Below are 21971 nucleotides of genomic sequence, written 5' to 3'. Positions count from 1 at the left end.
AGGGTTAAAAATAAAACTCAGTAAAATCACTTACATATTTTATAACTATAGTAATTTACAATAATCACTTATATTAAGGAAAAGGGCCAGGATCCTTGACAATAAGGAAAAAAAGTGTTCAATACTTTTTTTGTAGAATTTGTAGCCAAAGCAAAAGAGTCAACTAACATACTTTAGGACTAGTTTTTCATAATAAAATACTGTGGTAGGAGAATCTACAATTCAGATAGGTAGCTACTTTTTTTATATGAGTCATTAAGCAGTTTAGTTACTATATATTTTGCATTGCATTGAACTACTGTGTGTGTGTGTTTAGAAATCAGAATTAAAAAGTCCCTTTCACAGAACATCAACAATGTGTCAGGTGTTTAGCTACCAGGCATTTGACATACACCATTTATTATCCAACACTACCCTGCAAGTCAGGGACAGGGCCTATTTACTGAGCAAGGGAACTGGGGACCCCAGAAATTAGGGCACAGGTTCAAAACCTTCAGCTTGTGAATGAGGGAGTCATTACAAATGCTGGCCGTCTTGAATGCTTGAATTCTTTCCTACGTATCATACAGCTTGCTTAGAATTTAAACTATGATTAACCCTATTCAAGTAAATATTTATTTTTCACTAACTATGTATTTTAAGTAATTTAACCTTTTCTAGGATTCAATTTTCTCTTGGGAAAAATGGAGTTGGTTGTTGATTTCTAATGCTTCAATTTTAAAATAGTAACAATGATTTATATATAGGAAAAATAATTTAAATGGCTATTTTCACATCACTTTTATTAAAATTAGGTCATTAACACTCATCCTTACTAAATTTTGTGATAGGGATCTATCTAGATATGTGCATGTCATTCCTTTCAAATCCCTTCAGTCCTATTAAGCCAAAACATTTGCTCTTACCATTTTCAATGTTATTCCTTGAAATTTATATATAAGAAGAAATTGCATACTTTTCTCTGCACTACGCAAGCTATATACTTAAGTCTTTACCTCCTACAGAGTCTGAAACTTGCACTCAGATATGAATAATGCAAAGAAAGCCATTTTTATGGATCTGAAAATAATCAAAATATTCATTTATTTTAATTCACATTTATTTAAATATAACAATTCCTTAGACAAGTGAAAGTAATTAAAAGCATACATGGTAGACATAAATAAAGTAAAATGTATAATTATTTTAGACAAGAGTTAACACATATATTAGACTAATTCACTGCATGATTACATTTAGTTTTAAGAGTACATTAAAATGGAGATTTAAAAAGGATATGCCTTTAAAAAAGTGCTACAAAATGTTCACATTTATGTCAGTAATAAGTTATATCTCTTAGACTGATGTTTTATAAAACTATGTAAATATCTAATTTAATCATTAACTTCACATGGTAACATTTGCAAATGAAGCACATTTTTGTTAATAGAAATGTTCTTTAAATAATATAGCATTTTATCAAGACCATGCCACATTTGTTAAACAAACATGCATAACACATTAAAATCTGAATAATTCATGTACCTTTAGTTTTGCTACAGCACTCCATCTTTGTGAAAAAATATATTTAATAGTTTGGCACAGAATTAATAAATCATATTGCTACTAATAAAAATAAATGTGACCTAAATTTTCCATGGCATAGAAGATTCACTATCAAATTAACCTCTTCCCTTTATGTTTTATCAACAAATGGCAGTTCTCTTCAGTTTTAGTTGGAATAAATAACAGATACCCAAGAACTGAAATTCATACCTAGGTGTAAGAACTGAGTTCAGTGTTTATAATAGTAAAATATTTCCATCTGTATCATGGCCAACAAATTTCCAAATAAGCAAGTTATCAGCAATATTAAATACCATCATGAGATGTTCTTCAGGAGGCAGAGATGTTGAAAAGGAAACGTGGATCTCTTCATACACTGGGAACATATGTGTAAGGAGAGAAAATGCCAACTGAGGCAGAAGCAGGAAAAGTTCTTTGGAAAGGTGATTGGATAGCACACATGGGAGTGCAGAAAAGGCTGAGAACAAAGAAATCATTCGGGGTAGAAAGGACTGTTGCAGGTCTAAGAAAGCTGAAGTGTACCACTCAAGGTAGAGCATTTTCTTGATTCAGCAAACAATCATTTTTACATTCCCACATCAGTTTGTCTAAACCAAGAATGAAGAAATTAACAACAAGCTTTTTTCCCCTCCCAGAATTCATTCATAAACACTGTGGAAGAAGTGAATAATATGAATTCAAGCTTCCTCTGAACCAAAGAGGCTTCATACTCTCTCTTCAACTCAGACTACAGAGTTGTGGTAACCAAGAAAAATGCCCGAGTTCTTTTTCACAGTGTTGTATTTTGAGACGCCAACTGAAGCAATCTTTTATAAAATGGATAGCTTCAGTTTTGTATTTATGACATGGGGGAAGGTAAGTAGAACTGGAATTCAATTTTTATACAAATGTACATTATTCTAATATATAAAACAATGAACATGGTGCTATTTTATTTGGTTTACCATCCTTGCTTTTCTGAAGGCCTTCAAAGAGTGCAATGGCAAAAAAACATAAAATAGATTAAATATACAAAAAAATTTTAAAGCTGTTAAGATGTAAACGAAGATTATGAATCACATAGCACTGAATTTTCAAGAGTAAAATCATACCAAAATCGTGATAAGTTTTCGCTGACATCACATGAGAGTAAGTGGTCAGGAAGGTCGCTGATGGTGCCCTGCACTGCCAGCACATGCGGGGCCAAGGTGAAGGGTACGTCGCTCAGGAGCTCCGCCATTAGTGAGCTGCTCTCCAGAGTCTGGCCTGCCTTATTTTCCGTCTCAGGGCCTGCCACAGTCACACTGGATGAGTTTTCTTTGCCAGTCTAAAAATACATATATATTTAAAACATTTAGACCTTATGAACTGTGAGGTTTAGTAATGGTAAATGTGGCATCGATACATCAAAATGATTGAGAAATGTGTAATATATAAATACTTCCAGATTTGAATGCAATTATTTACTTTACTTGAATCCAAGTCTGTGCTATGTTTTAAAATGAATCTTAAACTCTACTCTTAGAATGACCATCTATAGTCCCTTAAATACTATCTGGCATTCTTGCTGTTTCCCTAATCCAGATAATGTCTACAAAATTATTCTCTGCTTTTCCAACTCCTATGGATGCTTTCAGGCTCTGCTGCATGCCCAGCTTCCCTGAAAATTCTTATAATACCAGAGTCCAAAGTAATCTTGCTCACTTCAGAATGCTTTTGGGACAAACTGCTAACAATATTATTTGGTGTTTCCTAGAGGTATTCTTTTAAAAAAATACACACACACACACACTTTTTTTTTTAGTTGTAGGTGGACACAATACCTTTATTTTAATTTTTTAATGTGGTGCTGAGGATCGAACCCAGTGCCTCAAGCGTGTGGGTAAGTGCTCTACCACTGAGCCACAACCCCAGCCCTCCTAGAGGTATTCTTGTTAACTATGGTTCCATATGCACAGAGCTTATCTCCAGCTAGTCTCTACAGTTCTTGAGTGTGAGCAATCTAATTGGTATGTCTTGTATTACCACCTTGCATACTTTACTGATTTATCCTAATATATTTTATTATATTAATATATATTAATTAATGTTAATTACCTTTAATGTGTGTTCTGAACATGGATTGTCTGATTTCCACTGGAATTAGCATGTTATGTTGCAATTGTCATCAAATAAGAATTGACACATCTCTTGCAAACACTTGTTTACTAAAAGACATGCACTAGGATGTTCATGGCAGCCCACATCATAAACCCCAAAATTGGAAACTACCTAAATATCCCTCAATAACAGAAGAGATAGCAAAAACTAAAGTCTATTTCCAGAAATTAAAATGAATGACCTGCCACTATAAGTAGCTGAAATCTAACTCAAACTAGCTCAGGCAAAAATAAAAATAAGGGGCTGTGGCTGTGGCTCAGTGGTAGCACACTTGCCTGGTATGTGTGAGGCACTGAGTTTGATTCTTAGCGCCACATATAAATAAATAAATTTAAAAAATAAAGGTGTATCAACAATTTTTAAAAAATAATAAAAAGACTCCCTCCCACTTGCACACCTTCATCTCACACAGAATGAATTTGTCTTTGCAGAGGCCTACAAAGCCTTCTGAATCTGGCCCCAGGTATTTCTCTGACCTTACTCCAACCAGCCTGCTCCTACCTCAGGTACTTTACTTTCCATTCCCTCTGACCAGGTGGCTGTTCTCCCAGAAATATGGGATTCCTTCCCTTACCTCCTTCCAAGTTTTGTCCAGGATGCCACTTCCTCAGAGAGGCTTTTCCTGACCCCAATATTTAACCCTGTAGGCTATCACTTCACCTTCTCAACTCTGTACTGTCTCTCCCTCCTGCTTTCTGCTTCCCCATATCCCTTTGTACCTTGCTGTACACTACATAACTCATTCTGATTACTGTTTCTCAGAAGGAGCTTTTACCTCTCATGTTCACTGCTTTATCCCAGATACTTAGTGTCTAGACCTTAATAAATATTTGTCCGGTGAATGAAAACAGACAAAACTCTTGCCTTTATAGAGCTTATATTCTAATGGCTATAAATTCTGATAAATTCTTTAAGTCTAAAGGTGAACAATTTTCTGTAAGAGACATTTTTGTAAACCTTTTTATGGAAGTCTAAAATACATATGGAAAAGGGCACATTATAAGAGCATATCTTGCTAAATTTTCACAAACTGAACACACATGAGCAGCCAGCACTAGGATCAAGAAAAAACAAAGATGGTTCTTTTTCCATCATAATCACCTCCCTGTCCTCTAGTCACCATCCTTACTTATAACAGCAAAGACTGGTTGACTTGTGTTTCAATTTTAAATAAATGTAATTATACAGTATGAATTCTTTTGTTTTGGGTTGCTTTCAGTATTATATGTAAGAGATTCATCCATATTATTGTAAGTTGGGTAAAAAAAACCACGAAGAACATATTGTTGCAGAGGACATATATTCTGACTGATATCTTAAAAGAATCACTCTGTAGCATTGACAGTAGACAGTGGGGATGGGATTGGGGAGCCAGTAAAGGAAGCTGAAAGATAGCTGAGAACAGAGATGATTGTGAGATTCAAGAAGGTTGTAATAGCAAAGGTGAGATGAAATGGTTGAATTGTGAACAGACTTTGAGAGTAAAACCAACAGTATTTGCAAGTGGAATGGATGATGGGGCATAGAAACAAGAGTGCAGTCAAGCTGCGCCTGGTGGCACACACCCATAATCCCAGTGACTCTGAAGCTGAGGGAGGAGGATTGCAAGTTTGAGGCCAACCTCAGCAACTTAGTGACGTTCTAAGCAATTTGGTGAGATCCTGTCTCAAAATTTAAAAAAAAATAAAATAAAATAAAAAAGGGATGGGAATGTGGCTCAATGGTTGAACACCCCTGGGTTCAATCTCTAGTACAAAAAAAAAAAAAAAAAAAAGTATGGGCAAGGATGAACCCAAAGTTCTTGGCCTAAGCCATGAGAAGGAGGCATATTTACAGGTATAAGAAAGAGTACCCAAGGAGCAGGCTCAGGCAGGAGACCTAGGTTCTATTCTGAAGGTCTGAGGTGCCTAACTGACATCAAATGGAGCTGTTGGTATGCAGAAGGATATGATTTGAATCTGGAGCTGGATGAGATCTAGAGATAAACATGAACACAGACAATTTTTCAAGGCATCGGAACGGTAAATGAGAAAAGAGATATGGGTTGGTATTTAAAAGGGTGTGGTGGAAGCAAAAGATTTTTTTTTTCTAAGTTAGGAGACATCATGACATCTTGTAAGCTAATGAGAAGAAGCTATTAAGAAAAATACATGAAGAATCTGTAGAGAAGGGTGGGGCTGGGGATGTAGTTCAGTGGTAGAGTGCTTGCCTACCTAGTATGTGTAAGTGCATGGGTTCAATACCCAGCACTGAAAAAAAAAAGAATAAACCTGTATAGAAGGAACACTTCTCTTCACAAAGCATCCCCAACACCTACAACAGGCCCCTCAAATATCTCAAATATCATTTAGTGAGTGACCTTAAATGAAACAAGTTATTCAACACATGCCTATTAAGAGTAGTCATCTTATAATTTCACAAGAAAATAACACCAGTGTACTTTCTTAGGGCTACAACTAAAACAAATGTAAACATACCTTATTATAACAAAGTTTATTATTAATGATCCACGTACAGATCTGTCTCCTGAAACTAACTAGGACTTACAATGCTAAGCATCCTAGGGTCAGCCAAGAGCACAGGCATCAGTAAGGAATGATGAGCATCCAGACTATTTAAAGGGCTTCACTATGTGGTTTGTATAGAAAAACTGAAAAGGAAGCAACATTGGGTATGCCAAAAATAACACAAGATTATGTATGCATCAGAGGTTTGGTTACTTGGGAGTAGCACAGCAAAATGGATTAAGAGCACAAATTCTAGAGTCCAACTGCTAAGGTACAAATCCCAGATCTCCTGTTTAGTGATAAACAAATTGCCTTAAGCTATTAACTTCTCTGTCTCAGTTCCTTTAGCTGTATTATAAGATCAGTAATAGTATGTATTTCACATGATTGTTCTGAGAATTAAATAAAGCAAAATTTTTAAGAAAGCAGAATAGTGCTTAGCACGGGTAAAGAAAGTGAATTAATAAAAACTTTAGGAATGTCAGATCCCATTTGGCTTTAGACAAAGTCTAGAATCCATTTATCCCTTTAGTGTTTGACATTTATTGGTGGTTCAAGTAATCTTCCCTTTCCCCTACCACATCCCCCAATATTTTTTTACCTACTGTTGATCTCAAGAGCAAATCTTACATAGATCTATTAGTTTCATTCCGTCCTCAAATTTTCTCTCTCTCTTTTTGGGTTGTGTACATAATGTTATTCAATTTCATTAGCCAAATCACGCCCTGATCTCACCTTTACAACTAAGGAGAAGGTATGTTACCTGTAGCCCTGCTTTCTAAACATAAAACTTCAAAGCCTAACTCTTCAGCAGCAATATTTATTCCTTTTGTCCATGCTTTTATTAATAATATTTCCAAACCATTCTTATGGGTCAGAGCATTATTCCTTGAAGACAATCTATAGCAAACCAATCTAGTATAATAAAGGATTTGATACATGTGGCTGGTTTCTTGGCCAAGTTCTACTTATAAAACTACATCTGACCAGAAGGTGGATGCTTCACACATCAGAGCCTTGGCCCTCTATTCTGTAAAATGAGTAGTGAGGGACCAAAGGTGGTGATGGTAGTAGTGATAATGATGATGATGATTGCAATTATGATGAAGACGGCAACTAGCATATGTACTGAACACTTACTTTGTGCCAGGTTTTATCTTAGCTTTATAAATATATCCACTCACAGAAGTCTTCTAATAGCCCGGTGGTCTTCTAACAGTCTGTGGCATGTGCCTCATGTTTAAGACAAGAGGATACTGAGGAACAGAAAGGGTAAGTGGAAGTTGTCCCAGTTTATATATGTAGTTGGTAACAATACTGAGAATCAAATCCAAGTGATCCTAATGGTCTATATTGCAAGAACCAGTACATTTCCAGGACATTGTGGGTAGACTGACAAAGTGAACAAAGCCTTGAAAATTCAGGGGACAGTATTAGAAAATATGAAAAATACTATTGAAGCATATCCTGGCTTAATTTAGAAGGACAAAAAAAAAAAAAGACTGCCTTTGGGAAGAAAAGTCTAATCAAATGTCTTACAGACAGATTGAAAAGGGATAGAAGAGCAACTGTAATTTAAGATAAGTTTATCCCTGAAAATGAATCTACCAGCAGTCTGGGTAGAGCCATGGGAAAAATACCATGGACAGTGAAACAAGATAATTGAGTTGATAATTGAAGAGGCAGACATAAAGGTGTGTGGGAATGCACTACAGTATTCTACCTTTGTATGAGTCTGAAAATGTTTCAAAAAATAAAAGTTTTAAACATTTTACTTAGTTTAAAAATATAATGGACAAAGTGTTCTACCAAATGCCTCCTAGAATGATCTGAATTTCAGCTGTGCTGTATGTATTACTCCGGCATCTATCTCTTAACGGTTGGCTGGAGTACAACATTACAGTCTCCAAGGAGCTGCCTGCCCTCTTGGCAGAAGGGTGAGTGCCATGATGCAGCTGCTGTTGGCATGCTGAGAGCTGGAAAGGGAGAAATTATAAGGCTAAACAAGAGTAAGTCACAAAGAAAATGGGAGTCAAAATTCAGGGACCCCACACCCACTAAACTTATCAGTAAGTCACCAGCTTGGCAGCCAGTGGAAGCAGAGGTGGGGGCTGAGGGCTGAAACAGGTGCACCAGTTCCCCTGCAAAAAGCAGCCCCCTCTCTCTTAGACACAACATCTTGTGATTTTTTTCATTTGCATAATAAAATGGGTCTTTAATAGGAAGAATTAGTATGTTAACCACAATGGAGCAAGAAGAAAAGAATCAATTAACCTTTTGGTTAATAGCCAAATTTTAGGAAATTACTTCAAATATTATGTTCATAAAGGATAATCGTTATTTTTGTGATTAATCTTGTTCACTGAATGCTGCTATGATAATGGTTCTGAGTATAAGCTCCTGCATATAATCTAGTTTTAAAACTTTTTTCCAGATTAGTGTTTGCCCTTACATGGTTTATATATGAGTATGCCGTGTCAGATATATATATATATATATATATTTTAATTTTAAGGATAAATTTCCTGATCTATATCATTACAACAAATAGTTTACAATTGGATGTTTTCATGTGTTTATGTAAAAATGATTTTTGGTTTTCAATTAATCTGTTACAAAATAGACTGGCCAAATTTATTTTTAGTTCCTTAAATGCTGCTGTCTTTCTTTCAAACAATTCAAAGAGGTTTATAGGCATTATTCTTTCCTTTCCTGTAGAGGGGCTGTAAAGATTCATGAGCTTCAATCTGTAAAATTTTCTAAGAGCTTAGGAAAAAAAACATACTCCAAGAATACAAGGCATATAACACTTTTCAGTAAAGGCTTATAAAAATGAAGTCACTTCTCCAGAGCAACAGAAGGTTAGTGGCATCCTTGTAAACTTCACTCCTGGGTGTTTGAAAGCAAGAAAATTCAGGTTTAAGAACAGACAACTATATTTTTCCTGGCACAAAATCCCCATAACCACAATGAAATCTATTAGGAGATGCCAAATTTGCAAACTTGGTAACAACTGGAGTCCTCATCTACTTAGCCATGCCCAACTAAATTATGAAGACTTAAGTTATATAAAACCACCCATATTTGGCATCTCTTAAAGGTTCCTGCTTTCTTCTGCAGTCCATTTCTCAGATAATGTCTATAAGAGCAAAATATTAAAATTTAGAAACCACCCTTCACTAAAATAGCAAAAAGGCCTATTAAAACCCTAGGAAACAAAGTGTAAAACATCCACCAACACTCAATTTACATGTAAAGAAGGTAGGGTGTATCAAGCATATTTCTGGGAAGTGAGTTACACAAAGAAAAGATAATACCAAGTTCTGGCTTTCTCTACCTTTAAATTCTAATGTCTATAAATAAAAGACATGCTTCTTTGAACAATACCCAGAACCAACAACACTGTCACTTTATCTCCCCAGATAACTATCCATTCTATTCTGCCTTCAGCTGGTATCTGCTTGCATTACATCAGATTCTCAATGGTGGAGCAATGTGGAGGGTCAAATCTGAGTTAGAAGCATAAGGGGACAGAAGTTAGAATAAGGTGATACAAGCTATGACACAGTTAAGGGAGTACTCAAAGCTTTTTATTTTTCTAAAAAGCTGGTTGCTAATAAATATCTGACTAGCTGTTAAAAGTCAGAGGACTGATCTCTTGCATCTGTGTAAGTCCTTAAGCAATAGTTTCCTTTTACTTCGGATGAATTTATATTTCAGAGGAAGAGACCGTTTCCTGTTTTTTTTCCAAATTCCCTGTACCTGAACAGTATCTGAACATAGTAAGCACTCATTAAATATATTAAAAATTTAACTGAATCTAGTCCTCTTATCTCTCAGATACTCTAGGTACTCAGACTTGGTTTTTCTTTATTGTTTTATATTTGGTACTGGGAATCAAACCCAAGGATGTGCTTACTAAGCACATACTCTACCACTAAGCTATACCACCGAGTCAAGACTTGATTTTAAAATCAAGGGGTTAGGCCAAAGAAGCAAACAAGAGCTCAGAACACTTTGCTGCTATTATGGAAAAACTAGGTGCGATAAAATGAGTTCTCAGAAGACCTTGTTTTCCATATGGCCTGGGTGTTGATTCTCCACAGAGTGAGGGTTCCTAAACTAGTGATGCTGTAAAGAAGATATTTTCTTTACTCCCTTTCCTTTTCCAGTCTCTGACATCATTTCAGTTCACAATCTGGTTCAACTTTTTTTCTTAAGTATTTATTTCCTTTTCTTTCTTTTTCCTTTGCTACTTCCACCTTCTTGCGCTTCCTGCTTTCTCCCATCTTCCTTTTAAAAAAGAAAAAATAAAAATTCTCCTGAATTCCTCTTTTCAGAACTCCAGCTGAATGTATGTAAGTGAAGAAGGGGAAGTAAGCAGGCTGTCACTTGCTTCTGTAATCTGTTCCATATATTCTTAGAAAAGTGGCTTGTCTGAAGCCGGAAAACCTTCTGTACTAGCCAGCTAGAGTGGGGGTGCAGTGAAATGGGGAAAGAGAAGCATTTTAGGAAAGAAACCAGGCAAGAAACTGTTCAGTGTGGGATGCTGGTTTAGTACTGGTTTGCACGTACAAGTGCAAAAGCCTGACACAGTGATTAAAAACAAACAACAAACAGTCAAACAAAGGTTTTAAAGTTAGTTTGTAGAAATTCAAGTTCTCCAACCTTAAGCTGTTTAGACAGCTCCTATGCCCCCAGTCGGCTTTTCCCCTTGTGCTTTATAGCACATACCTCACCTTCCTCTTCTCTTCTCTAGCCCTCCACCACCTTCCTCCTCACTGTGGGAAGCAGGGCCAGCCTCCTAGTCCTCTGACAAAATAGGAACTGTCTGGTAAGAATCCTTTGTCTCTGTTCTACACCAAAATGTGGTTGTGTTCATACCCACCCTCCTACCCACAGTTAATTCATCACTGGTGCTGCAGATGCATTCTGTCCTCACTCTTCCCTGCTGGCTTCATCAACTGGGTTGTGTCTCCTCATTGTTCATTTTTCCTATAAGCAATTAACCATTAAAAAAAACTCAAGTCTATATTGCCCATTAGTGTATCATCTACTTAACACACACACCACCTTTCTGCTTTTCCCACGTACAGGCTGAGATAGTTGTTGACACTTGCTATTCACCACTCACTGGCTGCAATCTGCTTTCTCTGACTCTGTACTGACTCTGCTTCACAAAAGGTGCTGATAATTGCTGTCTTGCTAAATTCAGAAGATGTCAAAGTACTAATCTTAACATGACCTCTTTGTTGTACTTAAGGTTAGTGACTCCCTGAGTTTTTATTTCTTGACTTCTGTGCCATTTACTTGAAACCCATTTTTTCTGGATGAACTATCTCAGGTATCTACTGCCCTACTCCTCTACTCCCCAGTAGGTAGATAACGTATGTAAGTAGATTTATGCATTTGAACCCAGATTTCTATCTAGAGCTCCAGACCTGTATGCTCAACTCTTACTATACACTTCCTTTTCGATATTCCATCAACCATCTTAAACTCAATATGTTTGAAACATGGAATTGATCTTTTCCTACCTGCAACCTCACTCCAAACTTAATGATTTTCCAATATTTTCTGCATTGTAAATTTTATGCGTCTTAATATATTTTCACACAAAATGCTTTACTGATGTTTACCTGGAATTGTGTATAATTTTCTTTATAAGTCTCACAGCTTAAGTAGTGAAAGCCTTCAGGTAAAGGCTGTTATCAAGGAAAAATGCTTCAAAGATTGCCTGTTTTAATTTTTTTTTTTTTTAATTTAAAGGACTTAAGTTCAGTCATTTCTCAATGGAGGAGTATCACCTGGGGTGGAGGCTGAAAGTCCCAGAACACAGACTGTGCCTGCCACTCACTACAGAAAAGAGTTTAAAGTAACAGTTCAACTAAGCATCTTATTACTAGGTTAAATCAACCAAGCTGGCCTCAATACGTAGCCATGTTTAGAAAACTACAGTATCTGATCACAGCCAACTTTACAAAATGGCTTAGGCTTTTGTGCACAAATTCTTCGAGCATATTATGTACACCATAACTCTGAAGAATTTGATAGCATTTATTAGTCACACTGGATTCTTCTAAACTTCCCATTTATATAGCCTTTTTCATTTTAAAGATCTATTCAAATTCTTCCAAACATAATTAAACAAGATTATATTTTTTCCAGATAATTTCAAAGGAAAACAATGAAAAATGATCTGTATGTCTCTACAGCATGCTGAGTATTAATTTCACTCAAATGAATGATTTTCACTTTGTAAAACAATAAAGTACTTTAACTGTCTGCATATACAACAGAGAGAAAATGGATACATTCTATTTTTAAAGCTCAAAATATAAATATTTACATTGTACTGATGCTTTTATATAATTAGATATTACTTATATAATTTTGACTAAATAGAAAAATAATAGTCAGAAATACAAAAATCCTAAAATCTTAAATAATAGTCACATACTGTGTTTTTTGGTGTGCATTCTGATAAAATGATCATTTAAAATTCTTATATCCTAAGTATGATATATATTTTTAGGAACATTTAAATATTATGAAAAAGAATAATGAATGTAATTATTTCATACTATGGCCTTTGTTTTAGGACAAAAAGTTAATCCATTTTATTGCCCTTAATTTATATTGAAAATTTTATGTCTTGCCATTATTTCTAACATTATTATATAAAAACACAAATTCTTACTATGTACTTAACGTTTTCATGTCCATAGCACAAATCCAAAGACAATTATCAGTAAGATCTCATTTACTCTCTCATCTCAAAAAGCAATTAAATTCTTCAGAAAAAAGAGAAACATTAGACGGGAAAAGCCTTATTTTCTTTGTAATTTGAATTTAACATGTGGAATGGTCTACACACCTGGACATGTATTATGTGTTACATATTCAGTGAATATGTAACTGAATTTTCATATATTGATGAAAGTGAAAGGAAATATGTCATATCAAATTGAGAATGGAAATCATGAAGGTAGGCTTATTAAATTCCACTCAGAGATCACAGGAGTGATAGTATTACTCACACTTGCTGCACCTAACCCAGAACTCTACTAGAAAAACAATGTTTGGCAAACTGAAGAGGTGAGCAGAAAGTTGTGTCACTTGACCTTGGCTCTCATTTGCAAAAAGGTTGTATTTCAGAATAGAAGATGGGATTGGAAAAGTAAATACAGCTGTGTTTTTTCCACCCCAGCATGAGAATGAAGGAGCCATTCAGAATGGCAGGAAGCAGGGTCCCTTTTTGGTGCAAACTCAGAATCCAAAAGAATGTATTATTATTTCATTTCAAGGTGAACTCAGGATGGTATTTTTTTTTCTATGGTAAGTATACATAACACAAAATTACCATCTTAACCATCTTAAAGTGTATAATCCAGTGGCATGACTACATACATAATGATGTAATCATCGCCACCCTTCATCTCCAGAACTTTTTCATCATTCCAGAAACTCTTTAAATAAAAACTTTAAATAAAAACTTCCCATTCTTCCTTTTCCTGAGGCCCTGGTAACCTTTATTATGTTTTTTGTTTTTATGCATTTACCCATTCTGGTATCTTGTATAAATGAAATCATATATTATCGGGCATTATGTGTCTGGTTTATTTCACTAGTATCTGTTTTCAAGATCCATACGTGTTGTAGCATGTATCTAAATTTTATTCCTTTTTAAAATCTGAATAATATTCCATTGTATGCTCATATAACAGTTTATTCATTTATTTGCTAGATGGACATTTGGTTTTTTCCTACCTTTTGACGTGTAGGACCAAAGATTTTTGGGCTAGAGTATAATCAACTAGGTGAAAAAGCTAGGAAACAATTCTAACAGGATTATCAGAATTCAATAAATAAAGTAATACTGAGTATTTACTATGTGAAGGGCAGCTAGCGATATCCTGAAGTTAGGGAAACACAAACCATGATTCCTGCTTACTTTGAACTATAAATTCATTTAGTATATTTGTCTTTAGACTTTTTAAAAAATATTTTTTAGTTATAGTTGGGCACAATACCTTTATTTTATTTGTTTATTTTTATGTGGCATTGAGGATCAAACCCACCACCTCACATGTCTAGGCGGACATTCTACCACTGAGCTACAACCCCAGCCCCTGTTTTTAGATTTTTATAATACAAAATTTGCTGGGCCTGAAAAAATGTAATTAAAGTAAATTGTGTCAACTTATTATTTTATGAATTAAAATCTGAGTTTAATCAGGTTTCAATCATGTTTTCAATAGCTTTTAATCACTAAGACTGTTGACTCACTGGCACTCTACCCCAGAATTGTTGTATGTCATTATAAGGGTACAAGATGTCATTACCTGCTCTTGGGAAAAGTCTGCCCCCAAAAACAGTATAAATAAGGCTAAGAAGTGATAAAAATGGGCCATGATGGTTTCCAAAAAATCACGAGAAAATTTGAAAGGTCATACATATTAGTAAAATTTTAAAATTATAATGCTTCAACAGAGTAACAAATTTAACGTAAATGACTGGAATTTCTCAAGGCAAAATACACAGTGTAGTGGAAAAATGCTTTCATATCAACAATTGAAAATTTGGGTAATGTATAATGGACTCTTAGGGTCATGCTTTTTCAGGATTCTCTCTCTCTCTCTTTCCTTCTCTCTCTCTTTAGGTAGGAGAAGAAGGTAATTATCAGAATATATACTGTTATTTGTACATCAAATTGCTTGCAGATTTCAGGTTGTACATCAGACTTAGGAAGAGCACTATACCTAAGTCCCAGTGACTCCTGCTTCTACCTAAACCATATGACTTTACGCAAATCATTTAACCTTTCTGGGTTTCAATTACTCCTCTGAAACTTGAGATAATTGGACAGATGTCTAGTTGCAAAGCACCATGGTTCTAAATAGAATTGGACTCCAAATCTGCTGTATTAATACACTTTTTACAGAAATAGCTCTTATATAAATAGAAATAATAACTATACAAAGAGATTAATGAATGGGGGGAATACATCTTGAGATGATCACAACTCAGAATTATACTATAAACATTATGAAAAGGATTCCTACAATGAAAGAATTCCTAATTTCACACTGCTATTGATTATGATAAGAAACAAATAAGTAGGAAATATACTTATCTTCATTCACACAATTTATGGTTTAACAACAAGAACAAAGAAAGTATATTCTCAGGCTAATGAGTTCACAATAAGATAATATATATGTGCAATAAATAGATGTAGAAACATTAGTATCATAAGCATAATAACAATAGCTTTAAGTTAAACTAAAAAATATTATAATTATCTTGAATGCCAGTGCTTGAAAAAAAGTTAATTTAATTTAGAGGAGCTGAACTTTGACAGAGAATCTAAAAGGATTTCAGGAGCACTTTCAAGATCTTTGACCTCAGTTCATTGAGGAGGGAGTATTTCCATGAGAAGTAGTTCTAGGAAATCTGGAGAATTGTACGACGATTTTTAAAATTTATATTCCCATAAATAGCGAGGTGATAAAAGTAGATTTTGCTGATGTTGGTGGCAAGGTTTGGAGAGAAAAGAGGATTAAGAAAGATGCATGCATATAAAAGAAAGCAATTTGTTGGAGGTAGAAAATGACTGGCTACCAGAGTGAAAGAAAGTATTGGCATAATCTATCTGCTGGCTAACTTGAAATTGGAGATGTGATGGGGAAAAGCCATTTAGTTCTTTTCTACCACAAGTCAGCTTGATTTTCATGATAGCTGAGCCAGGGAGCAGGGAAGCTTCAAGATAGGTGGGAGCAAGAAACAAGATGGCACATCTCTCTAGGATCCAGATGTTTTATGTGGTGGTTCTTGGTAATCTGAGCAGTAGTTTTCAAAGGTCTGATATTTCACCAAAGTTTCTAGGCAGTTGATTTCAGAACCTACTACAGACTTTTCTTCAGGCTCCTGGAAATAAATGCTGTGGCTTTAATTGTCAAAGTGGCCTAACCTGTAATTTTCAAGTGTTCTGAAATGTACAGAAACTACACTTAGAACTCAAAAGAGATTCTGTTCTTCCCTCCCTGCTTTCTCTACAGGTAAGTTTTGGATGGGCGTTCTCTGAAGACATTAAATAATTTATGATCTGCCTTTGAAGTTGGAAATTAGATGATTTAGAAGAGCCCTGATACATACCACTGATTTTAGTTCCATTAACTTTACTCTGAGTACCTGGAAGGTTCTAATAGTGTGCCTATTTCTTTTTTTATTTTATTTTATTTTGTAGTTGTAGATGGACAGCATGCCTTTATTTTATAAGCTTAATTTTGTATGTGGTACCAAGGATTGAACCCAGTGCCTCACCCATGCTAGGCAAGCACTCTGCCACTGAGCTACAGCCCCAGCCCAAGTGTGCCTATTTCAACTACCACAGGTACCACTTCACACTAAACAAGCATTTACTTGCTAGTCACTGTTCAAAGTTCTTCATTTGTGTTATTTCATTTAATTTTTCCTTTATAAGGTAAGTACTATTTAAATCTCCATTTTAACAGATGGGGAATGCTGAAGTGCAAAGAAGTTACACAGTCTAACTCTGGATTCATAAAATTAACCATTATTCTTTCATGCTTCCCAAATCTGACATACTCAAAGGAAAGTTCACTTCATGCCTTTTAAAACGCAGTGTAACTGTTGTTAAAGACCAAAAAAAAAAAAAAAAACCCTTCTCCTTTAGAGGAAGGTCATAAAATACTTCTTCTCCTTCTCCCAGTACAAAACAAACAAAGTATATGAAATGTAGAAGAGACCAATTTTGTTGGGGAAAATAAATTGGGTGCTGTATTATGTGTCATTTTTAAATCCAGCAGGATATGCTAATTCTATGCGGATCTTAGAAACCCTGAAATTACATACTGTTTAGACTATTTTAATCTCTGAAAGCACTGTTGTGATCCCTGAATAATATATTTTAAAAATAACTGTTTCACCTTTACCAAACATATTCCAGTTAAATTTAAAAACTTAAAGTAACAACATACTGCTCTTTGTTCACAATGATGACTCTTCCTGAGACAGGCCCTCTGTGGTCAATTATCCAGTAAAAGGCACTGACTGCATTATACTGCCCACATTCTCTAGCCCATAGCACTTGGGGAGCAATGGCAAGAAGGTACCAGATGGCTGGAACTGGGGCTGCAATCTGTTATCAAAAAACAAAAAGATACCTTGCCTTCAATGGGCTCAAACACAAGATCTGGGCCTGCTCAACATGATTCTTGAATAAGCTATGCTAAGAGATTATATCAGAGGCTAGAAAAGAGAATGAGAACATTTCCGGAACTCAATATAGTTGAAAACTTCTGGGTGGACCCTTAAATGTAGGAAAAAAAAGGGGAAGTACATCATTACTATTTATGCCCAAAGTAGCACAAATACAAGTGGTGCTTTCATGCTCAGAGTACAGTTGATTATTTAAAGGCCCAAGAGTATATTTTACTTCCTATTTATTTAATTGCTTTGAACTGAAACCTAAACAAAAATTGATTAAAGTGATACAGTTCAAAATAGAAATTTCATGGTGATTGCTTAAATAGATATTAAAAAATAGCAGGAATCACAAACTAGAAAAAGTAAAGCAAATCCCATGTTTAAAAACCATCTTACAATTCTCAGTAGACAATCACTGAAAGGAAAACAAACAAAAAATCTTCACTTATGCAAAAATGTATTCCAGTGGTATTATTCCTTCAGTATTCCTTTTACTACCCCCAAATTAATTTGTTTTCAAAAAGAGACCTGTATGGACAATATATGTAAAATATATATTTCTTTGTTGTTTTTTTATCTTTTGGTACAATGAACTTTTTACTATCTTCTAATAGGGTTTATGTAAATATAGGCATAAATCAGTATACTATACCACATCAGTAAAAAAATAAAATAAAAGCTATATGATCACCTTACATGGTTTCTTAATAGGCTCAGGGGAAAAAAAGTGAAAAAATCCAATATAATTTTATGATTAAAAAAACACTCAAGAAACTAGGAATTGAAGGGAATTACTTCATTTTGATGAAGTTCATCTATGCAAAATCCAAGCTAACAACAAACTCAATGGAAAAAGACTAGAAACTTTCTCCCTAAGATCAGGAAAAGACAAGGCTATCCCTTGTCACTTTTATTCAATATTGTACTAGAGGTTCTAAAAAGGACAATTAGGTAAAAAAAAAAATAAAATAAAATAAAAGGCATCCAACCTGGGGAAAGGAAGCAGTTAAACTCTATACATAGATGATGTGATTTTCTATATAGAATCTGCAGGAATCCATTAAAATACTATTAGAACTAGTAAGTTCAGCAAGATTGCAGGATACAAAATCAAAAGTCAAAAAAAAAGTTGTATAGTTATGCACTGACTTACAATGTTTTGGCCCATGATGTTATGCACATAACAGTCACATAAAATTATATTGGAACTGAAAAATTGTTATAGCTTAGTTATTGTTGCTATTGTAGCTCATGTACTCGTGGTAATGTATAAACCAATCTCTCATGCTACCAGCTATATAAAGTACAGCACAACTCTAAGCAATATATAATACTTGATAATTATAAATGACCATATTACTGTTATATATATTTACTATACTATACTTTTAAGTCATTATTTCAGTGATATATGTGTGTACACACACACACATATATATGACATATATGTATATGTGTATATGTATATGTAGGTACACATATATATATACACGTATATCCCTCAAAATATTACTGTAAAACAGTGCAGGTAGGTCCCTCAGAAGGAATTCCAGAAGGCAGCATTGTTATTATAGGAGGTGAGAGCTCCATGTGTATTATTGCCTCTAAAGACCTTCCAGTGGTACAAGATGTGAAGCTGAAGACATGATATTGATCTTTCCCTGTATAGGCCTAAGCTAATGTGTGTGTTTATGTCTTAGTTTTTAATAAAAAAATTTAAAAGTAAAAAAAAAAAATCGAATTTTAAAAAGAGAAAAAAGCTTATAGAATAAGGACACAAAGAAAGAAAATAGTTTGGTACAGCCATACAATGTATGTTTTAAGATTAATGCTATTACAGAAGAGTAAAAAAGCTAAAAATATTTAAATTTATAAAGTAAAAAGTTACAGTAAGCTAAGGTTAATTTATTACTGAAGAAAAATATTTTTATAACCAGTGTAGCTTAAGTGTACAATGTTCATAAAATCTACAGCAGTACATAGTGATGTCCCAGACCTTCACATCCACTCTCCACTCACTGACTGACTCACTCAGAGCAACATCCAGTCTTGCAAGTTCTATTCATAATAGGTGGCCTGTAACATCTATTTTTATCTTTTATGCCATTTTCACTGTATCTTTTCTATGTTTAGATATGTTTAGATATATAAAATTTATCATTGTGTTACTGTTGCCAACAGTATTCAGTGCAGTAATGTGCTAAACAGGTTTATAGCCTAATAGGTTGTATACCATATAGCATAGGTGTGTAGGCAATACCATCTAGCTTTGTATAAGTACACCCATGAAATCACTTAATAATACATTTCTCTGAACACATTCCTGTTAAGTACTATGTGACTGTATTTCTACACACCTTCAATGTATAATCCAAAAATTAAGATAACAATATAATTGTTACATTAACCCCCAAATTAATAATTTCATTTACAATAGCATAAAATATACCTAGGAAACATTTTTAAATAACTTTATTTATTTATATGTGGTGCTGGGGATTGAACCCAGGGCCTTACAGATGCAAGGCGAGTGCTCTACCGCTGAGCTATCATCTCAGCCCCACTAGGAAACATTTTAAAAGAAGAAGTATATAAGTTATACTCTGAAAACTACAAAGGATTACTAAAAGAAATTAAAGAAGACCTAAGTAAATGAGAACACATTCCATTTGTGGATTGGTCAGAAGATAATACTGTTAAGATGGTAATAATCCTTAAAGTAAGCTACAGAATCAATGCAATCTCTATCCCAGTTTTTTTCTTTGTGGAAATTGACAAACTGATCATAAAATCCATAAGGAATTGCCAAGGAGCCACAATGCCAAAACAACCTTGAAAAACAGAACAAAGCAGGACTCACTTTCTGATTTCAAAACAAAAGTAGTTAAGAGATTGTTGCATTGACATAAGGTAGGGACATAGATCAGTGGAACAGAACTTAAAGACCAGAAATAAACGCACGTCTATAATTAACTCTTTTTTTTTTAAAGAAGGGTGACAACACCATTCAATAGGGAAAGAAGAGTCTTTGTGGGAAATAATGCTGGAACACCTGGATGGTCATATACAAAAAAATTAAATTGGATCCTTACATCACACCATAAACAAAGATCAACTCAAGTGCATCAAAGGCCTATAGAAGCTAAACTACAAACCTATTAGATGAAAACACTGGAGTAAATCTTTATGGTCTCAAATTTGTAAGTGGATTCTTAGATATGACACTACAAACAGGAGCAACAAAAGAAAAAGAAATGACTAGGTTGCATCAAAGTTATAAACTTTTGTGCTTCATATCCAACTATCCAGAAAGTGAGAAGGTAACCCAAGGAATGGTAAAAAAAAAAAAAAAAAAAAAAAAAATTATAGATCATGTTTGATAAAGGACTTGCATCTAGAATATATTTTAAAAACCCTTATAACTCAATAATATAAATAAGTAATCTACTTAAAGAATAGGCCATGGATCTGGGAAGACATTTCTCCCAAGCCCAAAGAGAAAAGGCCAATAAGCATATGAGAAGATGCTTGAGTTCACTCACTTATCATCAAGGAAATGCAAATCAAAAACCACAATAAGATACCCACTTCACACCTAGTAGCCATAAAAAAGTCAGATAATAACAGCTGCTGGCCAGGATGTGGAAGAAATTAGAACTCTCCTGTACTGATGGTAGAAATATAAATGGTGTTGCCACTTGGGAAGTTTGACAGTTTCACAAATGTTAAAAAGAGAGTTATATAACACCCTACAATTCCACTCCTAGGTATGTACTCAAAAGAATTGAAAACAGATATTCAAATAAATAATTGTACACAAATGTTCACCACAGTGTGATTCACAGTAGCAAATAAGTGTAAACAACCCAAATATCCAACAACAGATAAATGGATAAATAAAATGTGCTATATGCACATAACGGACTACTATATAGCAACAAGAGAATAAGAAGGAATGAAATACTATTTCAAAATGAGAGACCCTTGAAAACATGAGGAAGAGTTCTTGTCCAATCCATTTTATGCATCGTATGGAGCAGAATACCTGGCATGCATTCGACACTCAATAAATACTGTTGAATGAGTGACTGTCACAGGGTTGGATCATGGAGTGGTGTCCTCTTACTCCCTTCAAAAGACCTCCACAATTCACTAGTAAACCACAGTACTCAGCTCATGGTTTCCTTTTGGAAGTACATAATACTCCTTAAATTTACTCTAGATGAACTTCTAATAGAAGTCCACACCCCACAAATTTTTCTGTAAACTGTGTTGAACTATATATAGTAAAGACAATATAAATATACTCATTTAAGTCTCCCCAACTGTGTGAACTAACTGATGTTTCTGAACTTCAGTTACTTACTTCTCACATGCCCCAATTTCCTTATCTGTAAAATGGAAATAAGTAAATCTATTTTGTAATATGTTGTCAGGGGTAATGAGATAATTGTGCTAACGGGCACTTAATACAGTTTTCAGAACACTGTGAGCACTCAATAAATATTAGTTATTATCTCCTTCCCC

At 34.5% G+C, this 21971-nt stretch overlaps 1 protein-coding gene across 3 annotated transcripts in view; it reads right to left on the bottom strand.

Annotated features, from left to right (window-relative positions):
* Positions 1–1122: 1122 nt before the first annotated feature.
* Umad1 (UBAP1-MVB12-associated (UMA) domain containing 1) overlaps positions 1123–21971 on the bottom strand; it is a 236490-nt gene continuing 215641 nt past the window's right edge. For all 3 annotated transcript variants that reach the window (XM_076861541.1, XM_076861534.1, XM_076861547.1), the window contains one exon: positions 1123–2872. In XM_076861541.1, the coding sequence (XP_076717656.1) occupies positions 2615–2872 (258 nt within the window). In that variant the 3' untranslated portion in view covers positions 1123–2614. The remainder of the gene's footprint in view (positions 2873–21971) is intronic.

This window comes from Callospermophilus lateralis, chromosome 1, assembly GCF_048772815.1.
Source record: "Callospermophilus lateralis isolate mCalLat2 chromosome 1, mCalLat2.hap1, whole genome shotgun sequence".
NCBI classification, from domain to species: Eukaryota; Metazoa; Chordata; class Mammalia; order Rodentia; family Sciuridae; genus Callospermophilus; species Callospermophilus lateralis.
This window is presented reverse-complemented; position numbering and strand designations above follow the sequence as displayed.